Source organism: Centroberyx gerrardi, chromosome 23 (genome assembly GCF_048128805.1).
Source record: "Centroberyx gerrardi isolate f3 chromosome 23, fCenGer3.hap1.cur.20231027, whole genome shotgun sequence".
Taxonomy (NCBI): domain Eukaryota; kingdom Metazoa; phylum Chordata; class Actinopteri; order Beryciformes; family Berycidae; genus Centroberyx; species Centroberyx gerrardi.
In genome coordinates, this window is record NC_136019.1 from 4,778,864 (window position 1) to 4,799,869 (window position 21,006).

Genomic DNA, 21,006 nt, shown 5'->3' on the forward strand with positions numbered 1-21,006 from the left:
TCTCGCACACACACACACACACACACACACACCCTCAGGCCCCTGGAGGGTTTAGCGGGATCTATTGTTCTGGGCACTGGGTGTGCCAGGGGGAAGATTTTAGCTGTCACACCGCATGCTCACTGGGGGACGGTGATGGGATACTGGGGGGGGGGGGGGGGGGCGAAGGGGCGGGTGGGTGAGTTTAATCAGTTGGGGGAGTTTGATAACCCAATTACGATTTGCGAGTGTACACACACGCACACACACACGCCGGCGTGCGTGTAAATCGGCGTAACCTCAAATGCCCTCGGAAGAAAAAAAAAACAGAAAAAAGGCCGAGCGATGGCTACAAAATGTGGTTTAAAGAGAGAGAACGGGGCTTTTGATGCTCTTGAACACAGAGGATAAAGTAGCTAAAACGCTCTCACACACCCCCCCCCACACACACACACACCCCTACACACACACACACACACACAGAAAAGAGAAAGAGAGAGATAGCCTCTAGATGGGAATGTTTAGGTTGTGTCATCCTCTCCTCCTCCTCTCGGTTCCAGCAATCAGACCATGAACCCAAACACCTTGGTTTATCTCAGACATGTTGGTCCTGCTCAGTCTGAGTGATGACACAGCAACCAAAGATAGGACAAACAGAGAGAGAGCGATAGCCGCTACTCCATCCCGTATCTCAGGATACGGGATGGAGTGCGTGTGAGCGTGTGCGTGAGTGTTGCTGCTTTCTCAGACAGTGGCCCTGTACACTACCAGTCATACGCATTTTTCTTTATTTTTACTATTTTCCACATTTTAGAATAACAGTAAAGACGTCAAAACTATGAAATAACACAAATGGAATTATGCAGCGATTAAAAAAGTGTTAAACAAATCAAAACTATCTTATATTTTAGATTCTTTAAAGCAGCCGCCCTTTGCCTTGATGGAAAGGCAAAAGGCTTTGGAAAGAAATTCATACATAGGATCAACTTCACTATTTATATTTGTCTAAGAAACACATTTCAAGCATTTAAGCAGAAGCCTTTAGATCAAAATGACTTTAAGAGAATGAAAAACATTCAATCAGGTGGGTCCAGACTTTTGACTGGTAGTTTATATCGCAACGGGTAGAGCATGATCACACCTGCAGTTTGTTTTCTTTGGTCCGAACCAAAGCGGAAAACGTAACTTTCCTGGATTTTTGGATTTGGTTCGTTTAGGTTTGCGCTGTCCAATTAAAAGGGAACTACGACTCAGAAGGAGCTTGTTTATTGGACAGAGTGTCGGTGACCTGTCATCTTGCCATGTTAGAGATTTTGGCGGTGGCGAGGAGTCAAAACAAATCTGATTCCAGTTCCTGTAACTTGCATGATGGACCTGTCTGAGCTTTTTGCCAGAATTGACCTCCTTTGGTGTCCATAAAAGTTAAGAACACAAGAAATAGCTGAATACGAGCATCAGTCCAGACTGCGGTTTGCCCTCGCTTCACTTCATTGTGCTCGGCTTTCCGAGCAGAAGGAACTTCTGGCGTCAACATCCACCTCCTTCTACCCATAAAGCCTTGTGTTTTGGGGTCGTTTCATGTGGTTGGCATAGATGACATTCTCACTCCTAACAAAGTCATTCTCTTGGAAAACATCTATTCAATACTTTTGTTAGCCAGCCAACGTGTTAGCCTTGTCGTCTTTTACATACTTGGCTGTCTCCGCTGTTAACAGACTGCAATGTTGTTAGAAAACTAGAGTTCAACCGATATTCAGTTATTCTCTTTGAAAAGGACTGAGAGTTCAAATGGCATCAATCTCACCTTAAAGGTCCCATATTCTACTAACTCTCCAGTGTTTTATTTTAAGTCTTGAGGTCCATTAAAAAACGTTTGTGTGGTGTCATGTACCAAAAACACTCTCAATCCATTTTTTTCCAGCATCTCTCTGAGCCTTACCAAGAACAGGCTGTTTCTGTCGCCGTGTCTTTAAGGCTCATTAATATTAACGACCCCTCTGTTCCGATTGGCTAACCGTTTCAAGAGTGAAACGTGAGACGCCGCGGCCCGGCGGCTACAGGTAGGGAAAACTCTCCGGTAATAAACAATGACAACCGCTCAACCGCTTTGAAAAAAACACTTTGTTAGTCTATTATTTCTTACAGAAATGATAATGAGCGAACCTTTGTGACGCCACAAAGTTACGGAAGTCCAAACGGCTCGTTTAGAGGCTCGCTTTTCTAATATGGATTGTGTGGATTTAGTTGGCGACCGTGCGTTTTGATACTTTCACCATGTTTAGATAGACCATCCAACTCCTTGTACTGTATATTATGCCGTATATTATGTTGGTAAGACGTAGCACTGGGACTGTGAGAGCATCTCAGGCAGGCAAAGTGATGAAAAAAAAACTGACAGCAAACATAAACTGGACTCTGGTTCTAGTTAAGTTTTACAGGGAGATTCCCTTTAAGTGTTTTCTTTACAGCTTTTAGTGCCTTTAGAGCTCCAAACATGCTGTTGATGTCATGTTGTTGTCCGGCGCTTCCTTACAGCTCAAGATAAAAGAGATAAAACTCTTCTTGCTGTACAGATGGGTGTTCGTCACTAAAGAGCAATAAAACCCGAACGAATAAACGCAAGCTGTATTCGGTCATGTGTTTGGTGTTTGTTTGTTTCGGTGAAATCCCTTTGACCAAGAGGAAGATAAGCGACCTCCATGGTGTAAGCTAAAGGGAATCCAAATAAAGACTAAAGAGTAAAGAATCTCTTGGTAACAAACACATACTTTCCTTTTAAATACATAAATAGCAGAGAAGTGATGTGTTTTAACGTTTCCGGTTTGTTTGTAATAAACAGAAGAAGAAGAACTGAGTAGTTAGCATGAGCAGTGATAGCCACCATGGCAACAGACAAAGAGAAGAGAAACTCAAACTGCAGCAACAGAAAATCCAAGCTCCGCCCACACTGTTTGATTGACAGGTGATCTGTGGGAAGTGTCGGCCTGTCACTAAATGTAAATGATTTAAAAGTCAAGGGAACCAAAGCTCAAACACACTCCACATTTCCTTGGTCTTATTGATTTTGGGATTCCATTGATTGATTACACCTTCCGATCACTACACTGATGTTTAATTCTCTTCTCTTCTTCTTCTTTCTTTTTGAAGACTGTTGTTCTTTCGGACTGATTCCCACCCCGCCTCTCCACTTCTTGACTCATCTGTTTGCGGTGACGGCCGCCATTAAACAAACAACCTATTCTCTCTTTTCATCCAGGTGCTTTCCCCAGCCAATAAAAAACCCCATTAGCTGTCCCACGGTGATGATGTCATAAAGTCCTGGTATTGTCTCAGCTGTCGGAAAGGAAGTGACCTATGAGGAGGGAGGGGGCAACTTGTAAGATTCCTACGTTGGCTTTATTGTGTATTTATTTATTTGTTTTTGTGTGTCTTTATGTTACACACACGCTAAAACAAAATATTACTTCTTTAACTTTATCTTTCTCTCCTCGTAAAGATTTTGATTGATGATTGGTTGCTCAGGAAGAGCCATTAAGAAAACCATATAATTTCTATATACGCAGGATTTTTACCCCCAGGCTTAGAACCCTTAGCTAAATGGTGTAATTGGGGCTAAAGATAGTCAAAGCCATGTTACGCTCCCATGTGTGTCCACCTGGGGCCATGGAGTGTAACCGACACATGTAATTGGTACGTACGGGTCGTTCAACTTTAACACCAACGTACAGATGTGACCGGTGAGGTAATGCGGATAAAAAGATGTTTGGTAATGTTTCAAAAATCAATTATTACGCTCAACTGTGAGTTGTTTGGGCCTCAGGGGGTTTTAAGCTGAGTTAAATGGAAGATGGAAAGGTAATAAAAGATTGCAAACTCAATTTGAGTTGTAAAAACACCTCTGTCTGTAAAAAAAACAACGTTAATGTTCTTAGTTAACTTGCCTGGATAAACTGGGGTTAAATAATGGTTAAAGATTGTCCTTTGCTGACAAAATGAGAGTGTTTTTAATGTAACAGATACACTCTATATTTTCGATATCTTACTGACAATGATGCATTTTCCCAGGATATACAGAGTTTTGGAAATGAGCCTCTACAGATGGGAAGGTGCTGTTAGTTGAAGAATAAGGGGAAGAGAGAAAGGCAAAAGAGTGAAGAGAGAGGCATCCCATACGGAGGAAGAAGAGGACAGGAGGGACGGAGGAGGAGGGGGGGGGGGAGGAGATAGAGGAGAAAAACAGAGGGGGGAAAAGACTGTTATGTTATTACTGTGAGATAAAGAGGGAGAGACAGTCGGACTAGAGACAGCTGTGGGTTTGCAGAGTGCAGCCAGCTGACTAGTTTCTCTTTCCGCCTAATAGCACTAAAAATGATCAGTTCTTATCTAATTTACAATAGGATTAGATACATCGGTTCGCCGATATTGCCGCTTTATTAAATATCCAATATCGGCAATTCATGTCGTCCACTGCTGATATGATGGAGGCTTCTCTCTGACTGTAAAACCTGCAATGACATTTTAGTTTCTTTGCACATTTCATTTATTCATTTAATTGTTCAATTGTGGTTTTGTAAATGAACTCTTCACTTAAAGGCCTAATGTATTCCAGTTTCCTCTATGATTGAATAGGTGTGGCGGGTCACTCTGCCTTAAAGAGCTGCTGACACTAAAAGAGTTTCATCAGTCTGGGTTTCAGTGGAGAGTTTTAGTGTCACATGATGGTCTGAATGCTGTTTCAGAGGCTTTTCCACCCTGATAAGAAGAAAATACCACGGGGAAACATTGAATACTTGTCATTTGTGGCATGAAAATGGTCAAATTTAAAGATAAGCCTATTGAAAATCAACATATCATCAATAAAAATATGGATTATTGGTGACTTCAGTCTAAAAATATCACTATCGGCCTTCAAACCCCTGTATCGGTCAAACTCCAGTTTACAAACAACGCAGCTGTTGCCATGAGAGACGGCCAAGTATGTAAAATTCGACAAGGCTGACTAACAAAAATAACAAATAGATGTTTAGATTTGATTCATCAAGGATGTAAAAATATGTGGTTTGGATGAGTGTGAACTCCACTGCTCTGTTTTTCCCTGTTTGCTTTTCCATTCAGCCTCACCTCTCTGTGTGCCTCTATTTAAGGGAGAGAAGAAGAAAGTGAGTAGAAGAAGAAGCGAGAGAGAAGGAGGGAGAAGGAGAAGAAAAGGGAGACAGAGGATATGGGTCATGTTTCTCTCACTTTGTCGTGTTTCTCTGTCTTCATTGTGAAAGAATGGGAGTGGGACTGTGCATGGGCCCATCTGTGTGTGTGTGTGTGTGTGTGTGTGTGTGTGTGTGTGTGTGTGTGTGTGTGTGTGTGTGTGTGTGTTGGACAGGGTTGATCCAGCTGTGTTTAGGTAGGGATTGAGATTCCTGTGGATTTTGTTAATACTCTGCTAATGTGCGTGTTTTCTGTATCTCTCACCCTCTCTGTATCTGTCTTAGTGTGTGTGTGTGTGTGTGCGTGTGTGTGTGTGTGTGTGTGTGTGTGTGTGTGTGTGTGTGTGTGTGAGCGTGGGACTCTTCCCCTGTAGCGGTTCTCCTGTACTTATCTCCTCTCTCTCCTCCTTCAAAACAGACAGCAGAGATAGCAAACACTTACAGCGGTGCTCCCCAACTCATTTTGTCCCTCTGAGGCTCCTGTACTCTCTCCTGATAAAGATTTGCCGCCCACCCAAACTGCAGGTGTGACCCTACAGACTATATTCATGTACTGAGCGTTTGGAGTGAAAGGGGCGTAAGTGACAACATAGGAACTATTTATGTTTTATAGAGATTAAGATTTAGAAAATGGATATTCTATAAAAAAAGTGCAGTTGTGCCCTTTTTTTCACCAAATTTAATCTAGGGTTTTACTCTTAGAGACTTGAGTCTTTTGGATTTTCTCCATTGTTTTTAATTTTGTTCATGATTATAAGTGATTTTTCTGTCTTTTGACCATCAGATAGAGCTCAACCAGAGCTTCCCAGTGATGTCGAATACTCATTTTCTGCCCAAAATCTCATTTACAAAATGTAATTTCACACCAAATCTTCAGCATCTTTCTAGCACACACTGCTAATTACTTGGCCAGAAAAACTCAATGATTTCATATAATTTCTTTGCTTATTCTTCTACAGATCAGTCACATGGGTATGAAACCTTTTGTCTTAACCACAGGAAGAGTTCTGCTCTAAAACACTGAGGAAAAATCAATACATGAAGTTTATCATTCATTATCTCTAAAATACAGAGGACCCAGAGTGTAAAAGTGATGTCATTTTGTCAACTTAAAGACCTAAGGTACCTTCTATCTTTTAAAAAGTACCATAATTTCTTTAATGTTTTTGCTATCAATCATTTTGTAAGATTCAGTTACAATCAATTGAATTCAATTGGCAGCTCTTTCCTTTTGGACCAAACGCTCTTCATATTTTGTTCTCGTCTTCTCGTCTTTCACCGACGTGATTTCCTCCGCTCGGGATCTTGAGTGATCGTTGGCAAAAATAACTTTTCTCCTCTATTTCTGGATCGGGGAAAGGTTTGAAAACTGCCGGCTTCATGTCTGTGACTAGCTGCTGTTTGACAGACGGTGAGTCACGTTTTCATTTGGCGAGACAACTGAGGGCATCAGAGATAGTTATTAAATGTTGGGTATTATTAATTCCCTGTATTCCAGAAAACTGTTTAAATGCTGAAGATCCTATTACAGTTTACTCTTTCTTAGAAATGTTGTTTTCTATTGAAGATTGAGAATGTTTAACTTGATTTAAAATGTGCATTTGCATACAGAACCACTGAAAGCGTTGGGATATATTTCACAAAATCACTTACAATTACTGAACATACGTTAGCGCAGTATGTTTTACTTGCAGGTAATGACTTATTGTACATAACTGCATCATAAAATGTAGCTCACCAACTAGCAGTACATGCACACACACACACACACACACACACACACACAAATAACTGCAGAGCCTGAAGTATTTTGTCCTATTTAAGGAGATAAGCATCTACATGTTCAACAGCTTTTCACTGAGTTTTGTCAAATTTAAGCTTCAGTAACAAGCAGGGCAGGGCAGCTTTACTGAACAGGAAAAATGCCATAAATGATAGTGTGGATTTGTGTTAACTGTGTGTGTGTGTGTGTGTGTGTGTGTGTGTGTGTGCCTGTGTACAAGTGGAAATGTCATAAATAACTGTGCCGTCATCTTCGCATCAAATCACAAAGAGAGCCTATAAATTCAGTAATGACTAGTTCTGTACACTCGTGCACGTGTTTTCCCTTTGTACGTACGTGCGTGTGTGTGTGTGTGTGTGTCTCTTTATGTGAGTGTGTGTGTTAGACGTTAGATCATACCCAGAAGGAGTCTCATACACGCTCTGTGTGGTTGACAAGTGAGCAGACGCAAAGAAAAGAGCAGAGCCGGTAGCAGAAACCAGAGAGCCTCCCCCCTCCAGCGCTTTAACCCCCTTTACTTTTATTCTTTATTCTTATTCTTTCACTCTGTTTGAATGCTCTGGATAAGATTGCATTTTGTAGGATTAGCTGGGTAAGAACATCAGCTTAGTGTCTAAAATCTAAATGTGATTTCTTTCTGCTTTTCTGTAAGATTTCTGTAAGATGCTGCAACACTTAACTTAATAAAACACCTTATTTCAATGGAGCACAAACAATTACTCCTGTACTTTCATTCTGTTGTTATACTCCTGTAAGTACATTAGATACGTAAACAGTGTTATTATGGACTTACACTACTTTTACATGGGTTTTTACACAGGTTAATACACTGGAATAAGTCCATTATAAAGTAAAGTGTTACAGATTTTTCATTGCAGTCCACAGAAGCCACTGTGGCCTAGCTGTCATTATCCATATATTATATATTATATTATAAGCTATTATTGCTCCTTACTTGGTGTTATTTTATAGGCTATTTTAATGTTTTACATTGTTTGTCATTGATGCTGTTTTTCTTGGCCAGGTCCCTCTTGTAAAAGGCTTTCCTGGTTAAATAATGGTTAAATAACTGCATTAACTAGATTGAAAACTAAACCGTAACCCTGGCAACCTAACCTAACCAAACCTTACCTTAACTGAAACTAAACATATAGCTGCTAACAGTGGCTCATTAAAAACAGCATTAAAACATTTGCTTCTGTGGGTATAAATAAGTGTGACATGTATACTAAACTAAATTAAACTAAATAGGTAGCTGCTAATAGTGTTTCTTTATTAACAACATTACAAGATTCTCTTTTGGGGACATATTTGAGTGTGACACATGTAACCTATACTGAAAACTGAAAAAAAAAGTGAAACTAAACTAAACTAAACTCATAGCTGCTAGTAGTGGCTCAACATTAAAAGATGCACATTTGGGGGCATAATTGAGTGTGACACATATACTCTACTTCCTGCAGGACGGGAAAAAAAATTACCCACAAAGCACCGCTCAACACTTGAACCCTGTGCTCCCGGGAGCAGGAGGTTCCCGGTGTGGCCATGTGGGGGCGGTGCAGCGCACTGGAAACATGAGAACTGGTGAGAAGTTCACATGAAAAAGGTGTGCAGCCTCCCTTCCATGGGAATTTCTTCTGCTATCTTCTGTTGTGTTCTGGTTTGAGTCTGTTTTGTGCCATGAAACAAGAAACAACGTTCTCTGATCCCAGTTTCCCTCTTTTACTGACTTACTTGCACTGTTTTAACCCTTGTTTTAATCTTATTTTTACTGCTCCCGATGCTCCTTCTACCATCTGTATTTTGGTTTGATTTATACATAGGAATTTTTGCACTGCATCTGCATTGACGTACTTTTTTAATTTACTTCATTGATATTGTTTGTTTTCATCATGTGAAGCACTTTGTGACTTCTCATCTTAAAAGTGCTATAAAAATAAAGTTTTACTGACTTTTAATGATGTGCCTTGTCATTCTCTGTACATTTAATTTCTGCTCTTTTCCCCTTAAAATATGAGGACAAAAGGGGTGAAGAGAGCGCAGGATGATAAGAAAGGAGGGATGGAGGGATGGAAAGAAGGTTAATAAAGGGATGGAGAGGGTGTCTGAAGGCTATTGTCCGCCTTGAGGACTATTCATCATACACACACACACACACACACACACACGTCTGCCTGTCTGTCTCTGAGTCTCTGATCCCGTTGCCCCTGACCTCCTGCTCTACCCTGGCCTTTGTTGTTGACTCTGACCTTTGACCCTTCCCAGACTAAATGTTGGTAAGTGGATGAACTGGCGATGAGTGCTCTGTGTGTGTGTGTGTGTGTGTGTGTGTGTGTAGAAGACATAGAGACAGAGAGAAAGAGAGAGGGAGACGGAGGAAGAGAAAGATCCAAAGCTAAAATGCATCCCTCCATCATTCCAGGTCAAACTGAAAGACAAGCAAGAAGGTTTTTGTTTGTTGAGTTATTTTGCACAGTGGGAGGTAAAATGGCTGCTCAACCGCCATTTTATAAATCTGCCCGTGTGTGTGTGTGTGCGTGCGTGTGTGTGTGTGTGTGTGTGTTAAGGTGAAGCCTAAACAAGGCCCATCGCCATGTTTAGACTGGCGGAGATCCTGCGCAAAAAGGCGGGAGAGCCTGATAAAATGCTATACAGGGCCCTGCAAGTAAAGGTGTGTGTGTGTGTGTGTGTGTATGAGGACATGTGTTTGCATGACAAGACAGTACACTGATAAGACTGTCCTGTGCATTAGTAGGTACATCACACACACACACACACACACACACACACACGCACGCACACACACACACAAGCGCTCACTCAGCGGAACCCAGACAACCTTAATAATCACAAACACAACACATTAGGGAACGCATGGAGAGAGAGAGAGAGAGAGAGAGAGAGAGAGAGAGAGAGAGAGACAGACAGACAGGTAGAGAGAGATAGAGGGTGAAAGATATATTGAAAGATAGGAAAAGATAGAGAGAGAGAGAGAGAGAGAGGGAGGGAGGGAGAGAGATCAAAGTCCCCATTCAGCCGTACTATAGTGCCAACACTGATTATCTGTGTGTGCAATCTGAGCCTGTGTGTGTGTGTGTGTGTGTGTGTGTGTGTGTGTGTAGGTGTGTGTGTGTGTGTGTGTGTGTGTGTGTGTATGGTCTTCGATCTGATCATATGCCTCAAATTAGCTTCCCCTTCTCCATCTTATCTTCTCTCTCCCTCCCTTCCCTTTCTATCTGTCTTTTCTCTCTCGCTCTCTCTCTCTCTCTCTGTCTCTCTCTCTCTCTTCCTTTTTCTCTTCCTCTCTGCTTTGGGATCTTTCTTTCTCCTCTCTCTATCTTGTCTCTCTCTTTCATCCTTTTCTTTCTTCTCGCACCTCTTCCTACTTCCCTCTCTCTCTCTCTTTCTTTTCTTTGGGGTTTATTGTTAAGTTAAAGCGTTTGTTAAATCTCTCTCTCTCATATCTCTACCTCGTTCTCTCTCTCTCTCTCTCTTTCTCTCTCTTCTTCTCTCTCCTGTCTTTCTTCTTTTTTGGCATAAAAGGAATTCGGTCAAGCTGTCTCGCTTTTTATCTCTCCTCCCTTTTTCTGTTTTTTTCCCTTCTCTCTCTCTCTTTCCTCACTTCCCTCTTTCCTTTTTCTCTTCCTCTCTACTTTGGGATTAAAATGAAGGAATAAAGTTGTCTTTCTTTTTCCTCTCTCTATCTTGTCTCTCTCTTTCATCCTTTTCTTTCTTCTCGCACCTCTTCCTACTTCCCTCTCTCTCTCTCTTTCTTTTCTTTGGGGTTTATTGTTAAGTTAAAGCGTTTGTTAAATCTCTCTCTCTCATATCTCTACCTCGTTCTCTTTCTTCTCATCTTTCTTTCTCTCTCTCTCTCTCTTTCTCTCTCTTCTTCTCTCTCCTGTCTTTCTTCTTTTTTGGCATAAAAGGAATTCGGTCAAGCTGTCTCGCTTTTTATCTCTCCTCCCTTTTTCTGTTTTTTTTCCCTTCTCTCTCTCTCTCTTTCCTCACTTCCCTCTTTCCTTTTTCTCTTCCTCTCTACTTTGGGATTAAAGTTAAGGAATTTGGTAAAGCTGTCTCTCTTTTTCTCTCTCTATCTTGTCTCTCTCTTTCTTCCTTTCTCCTCTCTCGTTTCCTCTCTCCTTTTTTGCTTCGGGATTAAAACGGAATAATTCGGTCAATCTGTTTCTATCTTTCTCCTCTCCTCTCTCTCTCTCTCTCTCTCTCTTCTGCTTTAGCATAAAAGGAATTCGGTCAAGCTGTCTCTCTTTCTTCCTCTCCCTCTGCGACTATCTCTTCTCTCTCTCTCCTTTTCCCTCTCTCTTTCTCTCCGTCTACCTGCGTCAGGATTAAAGTAAAGGAATTCGAGGATGGAGAGAGCCAGTCTTTCATCGAGAGGCCCAGCAGAGGGGTTTCATCCCTCGTTCCTTATCTTCCCGTCCCACCGAGGCTTTCTGCCTCAGACGCAGATCCACTATCACTTTACCTTCATCCTATTTTAAAAGGGAGGGAACTCCACTCTCTCTTTCCCTCCCTATTCATCCTTTATTCCTGCTTCCCCTTTGTTGTCTGGGTGAGCATGCGTGTGTGTGAGTGTGTGTGTGTGTGTGTGTGTGTCTGTCTATTTCCCACTCAACACTATCTGTCTCTTTCTCTCTCTCCCTGTCTGTCTCTCTAACTCTAGCTGCTCTCTCTCTCTGTCTCTCTCTCTCATCTTGATTTTGCCAAGTCACCAGTGGCTTCAACTCAACAAAATGTATACCTTGCTGGAGCCTACAACTATTTCAGCCAATCAGAGCGTTTCTCTAGGCCTAGTGATTACATCATCGCTGAGTGTATTGTCATTTTCTCCAGCAAGTAGCTAATTCAACTATGATTCCGTTAGCTTAGCTACTTGCCTATAGCATGTTAGCAAGTAGTCTGTTAGCTACCAATTAGGTAGCTAGCTAACTGAATTCTTAAATTAGCTAACTCTTGTGAGCGAGCTAGCATTTAGCTAACTACATGCACAACAAAGCTAGCCTATACTTTGTTATCTTGTTTTTTGGGTTTGCTGTAGTTGAAGTGTCCTCCATTGATTAGCTAGCTAGCTACCATAATCAATTGGCTCTGTACAATATCAGCGCAGTGCAAACCAGATAAATTAATTTTGTGCACCTTTCAGCCCAATTCCCTGTTCATTCCTGCCTATTTTAGCTAACGGAGGCCTGGTTGAGTTAGCTACTTGCTGGGGAAAATGTTGTTCGCTCGTTGAAGGTATAATCACTACAGAAATGCTCTGATTGGCTGAAGAAGTTGTTGGCTGTAAAATGTTGTCTCTTTCTCCTCATAGGTCTGTGGGTCTATTCTTTCTCTCTCTCTCTGTCTCTCTCTCTCTGTCTGTCTCTCTCTCTCTCTCTCTCTCTCTCTCTCAGATTGACACAGATGGAGGGAAGGCAAGATGAAGTAATGTACATGCTTCCTGGCCCCTGGCGTTGTGCCCAGGAGACCCCTAGTAACATGAAAGCTGTAGTGTGTTGACCTAACCAGTGCTCGAACACACACACACACACACACACACATACACACCTACACACACACACACACACACACACACACACACACACAAACCATTCCTGTCATCCCTAACATTGCCCTTTGACTCTCAGGGGTTTACCCAATGGGAGCGGATGTTATTGGAACTAATGGATCCAATATGACATGGCTTGTAAAGCTAGGAAAGGCTTAAGCAAGACCTTACACACCCATGTAAGCGTGGACACACACACACACACACACACACACACACAGACATAGATGGACTGACACACTCCTTGACACACTTGCCTGGTATATTCCCAGTGTCTCAGGAGTGAAGTCTGAGTGAAATTGAAGCCCTTTGGCTATTAATAACTAAAACCAACACACGCCGTCTGGATTGTATCCCTGGTGTGTTTGTGTTGAGCTCGGACATTATATTACCCGAGGGAACCGGGTCTTATCCAGGCATTAGCAATGGATGAAGAGCTAGGAGAGGCCATTGTGGTGAGTTAAAGGCTTGTCAGTGAAGCTAGCGTCTTTGTTTTTGTTTAAGGAGCTTTAAAATGAAATGTTTTGCATAAACCCACTGGGATTTCCTCTTTCACCTGTACTAATTCGTATTTTTGCTCTTATTTCTCAGTTTTATGTGTTTGTATTTTATCTCTGCTCACATCTGCGTGTCCGAGTACGAACGCAACAATGCTGGAAAAAAGGAAACTTCATTTCTTGTGAAGACTAAGATGGTTGTTCATGGATCAAGCTAGTTTTATGACCCAATGGTCCATGAAACCCATTTGAATCCCATTGTCTCAACTTCAAAATGAATGAAGAGCAATCTTAAAATGAAGATGTCCTATCTATCTATCTATCTATCTATCTATCTATCTATCTATCTATCTATCTATCCATCTATCTATCTATCTGTCTGTCTTCCAATTTCAATATGGTCATTAAAAGCCTCTTCATCATTTTACAGGGGACAAAGTTGACAAGAGGCGGGTTGGTTCCTCCCTCTGTTTACATGTCGTATTTATTGGATGGAAGAGAAGACGGATCTTCAGACAGTTTGCGTCTCGGCTTGTCGGTTCTGCCCTCCCGAAGCAGCGGCACCATGTTCCAATACGCAGAGCCCTCCAGAGATATTGGCACACGTTTTTTACTCAAAAGACATTCGATTCAATTAGTCAATCTCCATTGTATGAAATCCAAGGCTGACGCGGTCACCTAAAGTTTGTTGTCAGGTGAAAAACTCCACTTATACTCAATTTGACTGCTTCTAGTATGAGTGATCAAAATAAAAAATCAGTCAATTGCTTAAGACTTGACTTGATGCATGAAGATTTGAGACTTGACTTGACTTGGGTTCTGGTGACTTGGGACTTGACTCTGACTTGTACTCTGATGACTTGAAAAGGTTTCTAAAGTCTTGACTTGAGATCTTGTGTTTGTGTAAATGACTCAGATTGAAAGTGATGAGATTTGTTCCAGCGGACGACTGAATTTAAATTGTTTTCTGAATTTGTATGGAATGATTGAATTTATTGAAGTTGAAACTGATTATAGAAATCAAACTCATGATGCTCTTACCAAGTTTTTATCCTATTAAAACCATATTGCATTGAAAAGTCCTAGATATTTAGTTTTCTTTGAGATGTTAAATTGAGCAAGACACTGGATCCCTACCAGTTTCTTCTGGTTCTTGGCCGACATCGCGCTCTGACCTCGAGTGTCAGGCAAAAAGACAAAATTTCACCCTCAGGGATCAATACAGCATCACAGAAAACATATAGGATTGCTCAATGCAGCCCATTATTTGTGTTTGTTTTTTTTCGCAAACGGGTGCCAAAGGGTCTGGAGGGCACAGCTCCTCCATAATGAACGTAATTTATGTTCACGAGAACTTTGATACCGAACATCCTGTGAAGCAACACAGGAGAAACTGAGTCAACCGTTGATTCCGGTCCAAAGCAAACTGAACTAGCAGATGCAGAAGCAGCCGGGACGAAGAGGGGAGAAGATTTCTGAAGAACTGATAAACCTCTGATGGACATTTGGGGTTTTTTCTAGTTGGGCGTACAAAGCCAAAATTTAATCTTGTACTCCGTCTTGGAGGCAGTTCAAGGGCTTACAGATACTGCAGATACAGTACAGTCGTACCTTCAATCACTTAAGAATTTAATGGAAAAAGTTAGTCGAAGGGAAACTGATGAAGCAACGCAAAATGTGACGTTCGCTCCAATGTTTTTACTTGCATCTTTTGAAAGATAAACAATTGAAACAAGTTGGTTTGTGAGTGGGTAAAGGTGCAGCATATTCCAATATCTAAATACTGCAAGTTTGAATGTTGTTATAATAATAATGTGATGCTTTACTGATGATCCCCGTAGGCAAATTCTCCTTTTGTTTGCCCCAAAGGAAGGTCAGAGGTCATGGGTCTGTTTGTAGTTAAATACAACTGCAGTTGATGTATACCCATTTAGACTCTACAACTGCCAGCATCAAGAATGAAAACTTTTGAGAATAAATTTGATGTTTTTCAATCGTAACACTTCAATTCAAGAGTTCTATTCCAAATATATACTCATTTTTAGAAGAAATATCCATTATGATTCATTCATTCATCATTCCATATCTCTGAGATAGACAGGATCCAGTTTATAAATGTTATTTTGGAAAACAAAGGATTCATGTCACCTACTGTCCTACAAAAAGTACCACAATTTGCTTTGTGTTTGTGATAGCTGTGATTATGTAAGAGTAGATGTCGAGTTTTCTCAGTTTGGACTGAAACTAAACCCGGCTTTTTTGGTTTGTATAAGCCTTAGACTTGAATCTGAGAACATTAGCCTTGGGATCCTGGTTCTGTAACACATTTCAGACCTCTTGTCATGACGGGAAACCAGCCGGGACCAGACCTGCAAACCATTTTCAGTCCCTCAAAGGCAGAAACGCTGAGCTAAACTACTTTCCGCCTCTGAATTTCAGGGCCGTTAACAGCTATGATCGAGGAAACGCCTCACCAAGCCGGCCTGTAAGGACAAAAGTAAAACTGAACAGAGATAAATAAGCACCTTAACACTTAAACGTCCCTCAACAATAACAGTTAAAGGAGGTAATATAGCCGTGACTGTGTCATTTAGGCCTACAGAAGGCCTGTACAGAGGTGGGGGATATTACCTGAGCTATGTCATTTACCCAGAGGTACCTGCAGCGCGCTGGGTGTGATGCGGCGGTCGTCACTGTGTTATTTGCCTAAAGTGGCGTACAGTAGGCGAGCGGTAAGTGCAGGCTGCTGTGTCAGACAGTAATTGTTGTTTGGATTCAGGCTGGAGGAGGCTGAGCAGCGGTGTGAAGCTTACAGCAGTCTGGTCGAGCAAGAGCTGAAGCTTAGTGCAGAGGCAGAGACACGCAGCTCGCAGGGGATTTCTGGGACTTTTTATCATTTTGAGATACATGGAAGTTTGTAATGTTTGAGAAAATGTCCACAAAAACTAACCCAAACTAAACTAAACTAAAGGACTTTAATATAATAATAATACGAAGAAAGATCTGGGTCCTTTTTTCCTCAAAAGTCTTTTTTAGCAGTAAGATCATTACTTTGGTTGCCATTCGCTTTGTGTTTATTGTTGCTGCTTTTTGTCTTTTAATGTCACATATTTTGTAGCTTTGCATTCTTTTTGTCTTCTCTCATAATGTGTTAAGGTTTGTTATTGTCTATGTCTGTGTCAAATGTTGTTTAAATTGGTTGAATTTGACCATTTCATCCCAAAGAATTCCCCAAAAATTATAAGGATTCAGTATTTTGCCCTGATTTTGTTCTTTGCAGGGTCTGAAACAGCATTTAGACCATCATGTGACACTAAAACTCTCCACTGAAACCCATGCTAATGAAATTATTTTAGGTTGGTCAGCAGCTCTGTAAGGCAGGGGGAGGCAGGTTTCACTGCAGGTTTTACAGACTGTCTCTCCTGAAGCTGGTTGAGTGAAATCATCTCCTCATCTCCATCATATCAGCGGCGGGCAACACTGATTGGCCGATATCTCAGTTCTCTGAAATACTGATATACCGGCAAACTGATATATCGGTCTAACTCTAGTGGGAACTTACTCAAAACTATACCACGACTTATTTTGGGTGCCGAACCACTTCAAAAACTGCTTCCAAATCCATTCTCCTGTGTATTACTGAGTCGTAAAATCGTATTTTTTTTTTTAAATAAGCGAAAAAATCTGCCAATGGGATTAGATGCTTTCACTTGTTTCCAATGCAAATCAACTTGTTTCAAGAATTTAGTAGAATCAAGTGTTATCACAGCAGTGCAGTGATCTGCCTTATTCAACAGACTGACTCTCATTTCTAGAAAGTTCCTGAAACAAGTGAAGCTGCATTGGAAACAAGTGGCGTTATCTCTCCTCACTGGCAGAATGTTTCTCTTGGTTTAAGAAAAATCAGATGTGAAGGCTGAATATGAGACTAAATGACTCGTTAAATCGGAGCCACCCACTTGTATATTTACAGCCCTCGCCCCTCTGACCTGATGATGCTGAGCCTGTTATAGAGGCCCGTTAAGGTAAAGGAATTTATGTGAAGTCAGCAGGTTTGTACAGACTTATAAAACGCCCCCGAAACTTCCCTCTTAACTGCCACTCGTCGTCATAAAGCCACGCTCGTAAATCAGAGAGCGATGTAATTCGGTTTGTCGCTTCTAATGTGTAAACAAAGGTTTCTGCTGGCAGGTGTGTGTGTGTGTGATGGAACAAGCAAGTGTGTGTATGCCAGGGTTTGGGAGGGGGGGGTGTAATGCGGTTTGGTATGTCTCAGGAATGTACAGACCCATTCCTTGCAACGTGACACACACACACACACACACACACACAAACAAACAAACAAACACCTCCATTTACCTGAATAGCCCTTCGCCAACACACTGAATGCTACTCGCCTTGCGTGTGTGTGTGTTTATGTGTGTGTGTGTGTGTGTGAGAATGCACCCCACACTCTGCCAAGACTTGCTACCCACCAGCTATGGATATGATTGATAATGGATGACAGCTAATGTTAATTTTATGTTAGCGGTGACAAGAAAATGAGTTCCTTGCCTAAAGACACTGTATTGTGTTTGTGTGTGTGTGTGTGTTCCTAGCCTAGAGCAATTAACATCAACAAGGACTGTTGAAACATGCATGGCTAAGATCTCAACCCCCTAGATAGATAGATACATGTGATATATGTGATATAGTGGTGTGTGTATGTGTGTGTGTGTGTGTGTGTGTGACAGAGAGAGCGAGAGAGAGAGAGAGAGAGAGAGAAAAAAACATGCAATTTGAGCCTCAAGTTAATTATTTCTTAATGAAGAGAACAAGACATTTTAGGTATTTTACGAGTTTCTGCAAATTGGGCTTTGTAATGAAATGACTATGTTCAGCAGCGCAGTAATAACTGAGCTTTCATCAACAAACCTAAATCACTAGACAGTAGTTTACAAATTAGGAGCTCAATTAAAAAAATCTGCTTTCTCCCAAGCCAAAGACTGTTTTGTGGGCTTGTGTGTTGGCCAAATAACAAAACTAACCCTTTTTTTGTCTTCTAACCTACCAGCCAAACAGATTTTTATCAATCAACCATTGCAAGGACTTTTGTAGACTTTGGCAATATAACGTAACATTTGATCACAATTTTTCCAGACTAAATTGTGGACCCAATTTGATATTTTTATGACCCACCTGTGGATCCTGAACCAGATTGAAAAACTGAGCACACCCAGACCTAACCTGTTTTAAAGGAGGCACCAGGGGCCAAATCTACTATTTAAGAATTAAAAAGTTCTGTGTATTGATGGGAGAGAGCGTAAAACAACTGCACACCTCTGTGTCTATGTAGCAGAGGAGCCAAAATGGTGTCTTTTATGGACAACATCAATGGAAGAGGAGCCAAGATAGTGGCTTATGGACAAAAGAGAGCTTCAACAATTTTTGATAATAATGTTAAGAAAACTCTTTGGTCTCTTCAGTCTTCATTGCGACAAAAACTTTGACTGGACGTGTGTTGTGATATTTTCCAGCCGTACAGGAAAATGGAAATGGAGGAAATGGATGGAATAAGAGCCAAGATGGCGTCACACATGTGAGAGCTGACTCACCCTGCTGCCTTTCTCTGGGTTGCACCTGCATCCTCCGCTACAGTCCAGGCCTGAGCATGGCTCGTCAAACTTGGTACCCTGCAGAGAGAGAGAGAGAGAGAGAGAGAGAGAGATTACAACCAGTGCTTTCGTAATATGTATTGGATTGCGCTTCATGCCAGTAAACTCTTAAAATTAAATTCTACTGGGGGCAGCGGTAGGCAAGACGACATGTGGGCTTGGGACTCAAAGTTTGCTGGTTTGAATCCCCGGGCCAGCTGGGAAAAATGTGGTCGGAGAAAGTGAATGAGTAACGCTCTGCCCTCCCTCACCAACTACTGCCCAGGTGCCCTTGAGCAAGGCACTGAACCCCCAAACTGCTCCAGACTGTGGTTTTACTCGGAAGCTCCAAGTATGAATGTGTGTTAACTGGATGCATGTAAGGCAGAGCGCCGGTGGAAAAGAGCAAGCATGCTCAGGTGAATTTTCCAGGATAAATAAAGAATAAAAAACTTAGAGAGAAAGCAAGACAGAGAGAGAAAGAGAAAGAGAGAGAGAGAGAGAGATGGTGATGTAAACAGAGAAAGAGTTGAGTTGCTTTAAAACTTTCCTATCATGCCAGCTTTGCAACCAGATACCTTCGTGAAAGCAGTGACAAACCCTGCAGGGAGCAACCGCAATCACAATGTCCCTGTACCTGCCATAGACATTCTATCTGTTAACTGTGTGTGTGTGTGTGTGTGTGTGTGCGCGCGCCCATCCCGCATCTCTAAGTGACAGCGAGACACAACAGACTTAGCTAACCCCTCCATGTGTCACGTGGAAACATGAGGAAACATAATATTTGCCTCAGTGAGAAGCTGGCAGATTTACAACAGTTTGAAAAAGGTGAGGGATTTACAGAGGATTTACCAAGGATCAAATCTTTCAAGTGTTGATTCTGCATGTTGATTGATAAAATGCGTGATTTTCTTCTTTTGTGTGTGTTTGGGAAGATGCATGTTTGGGTCTGCCCTTTGAAAAAGGGCAGACCCAAACATGCATCTTCCCAACATTGATGTTATGTTCAAAGGAATTTTACAGCCTTTATGTTTGCAGAAAACTTTTGTTATTGTCTTCTGTCCTACATCTTTTTCGGGTTTTGTAAAGGGCAACAGAGGACTCTATCTGTGCATGTATGAGCGTGTGTGTGCGTGTGTGTGTGTCTGTGTGTGTGTGTGTGGACCGCAGCCTGCCTGAGTTGACCGGACCCTCCAGGGTTTCTTCTTTATCCATTGATCAGAAACAGAGAGACATACCGGCCTTAACTACAACCAGAGTCTAAGCACCAACCCATGAATAGAGCCAGTTGTAGCGACAGCAGCCCGAGGGAAGTCCTCTCCTCTGCATGACTCCATTAATAATGTTACCCTGACCCGCGGGACGTTTGTTTTTTCACCGCAGCACAAATTCAGCCGGAGCAACCAGAGGTGAGACGCTTCATCTTGGCGTGGGAAAAAGCATTTTGTGCAAATCAGCAGTGGTAGGCTACATAAAATGAAATAAATGTCTTTAACTATAAATTTTCACACCTTCACTGAGATTTTCATCTCCAATAATCTTCTCCGTATGCAAATAAGTTTCAAAGGCATCACATGATGGAAGAACTTACTTCTGGGTTCTTTGTCTATTAGTTTACATGTAGCCTACTGCTGCGATGGCCTAGTGATGTAGGCTATATAGTGATATATAAATATTATAAGTAGTTACAAGTTATAAGCAAGGGAATTTGTTGACTCTTAACCCAAATGTGTTGTGTTCAAATCAAGTTTACGGCCCTTATATTAGTAGAGCTGCCTCCTCTCTTCTACGAAGAATACAGTAACATTAGGCTACTTGGCTTGCTAGCTAACATTAGCATCTGAAACATTAGCAAATAGAGCTTATAGCATATTACATACGTACATAGAAGCTGCTTATACAACAATGTGCTTCAGAAGAAAATGCTATAAGCCATGTTGGCTAACGTTAACAACAAATGTTAGCTTCTCTTATAACAATGTGCGCTTCATTGTAAAATAATAATCATAATACTACATTTTATTTGTATAGCGCTTTTCTAAATACTCAACTACTACTCAAAACGCAACAGTATGTGTTGTCTTATGGTTATTAAAAGGTTTATCTAAGCTATAAGCTATTTGCTAACAGTTCAGTTGCTACCGTTAGCTAGCAAGCCAGGTAACCTAACGTTAATGTATTCTCCATAGATGAGATGAAGGCAGCTGATCAACGTGAGGTGAAATCACACCTGATGATTAATTAGGTCTCTGTCATCGCCACAAATACGCAGTGGTCCTGTACAGAATCTGTATTGGTTTAACATGCACTTTACTCAAGAAAGCAAAACAGCACTTTCAGAACG

At 41.5% G+C, this 21,006-nt stretch overlaps 1 protein-coding gene across 1 annotated transcript in view; it reads right to left on the reverse strand.

The window, feature by feature from the left end:
- The window catches only part of col4a6 (collagen, type IV, alpha 6), a 444,271-nt gene that overhangs the window by 338,317 nt on the left and 84,948 nt on the right, over positions 1–21,006 (reverse strand). The window contains exon 4 of the mRNA XM_078291595.1: positions 18,624–18,701. Coding sequence (XP_078147721.1) covers positions 18,624–18,701 — 78 coding nt within the window. The remainder of the gene's footprint in view (positions 1–18,623; positions 18,702–21,006) is intronic.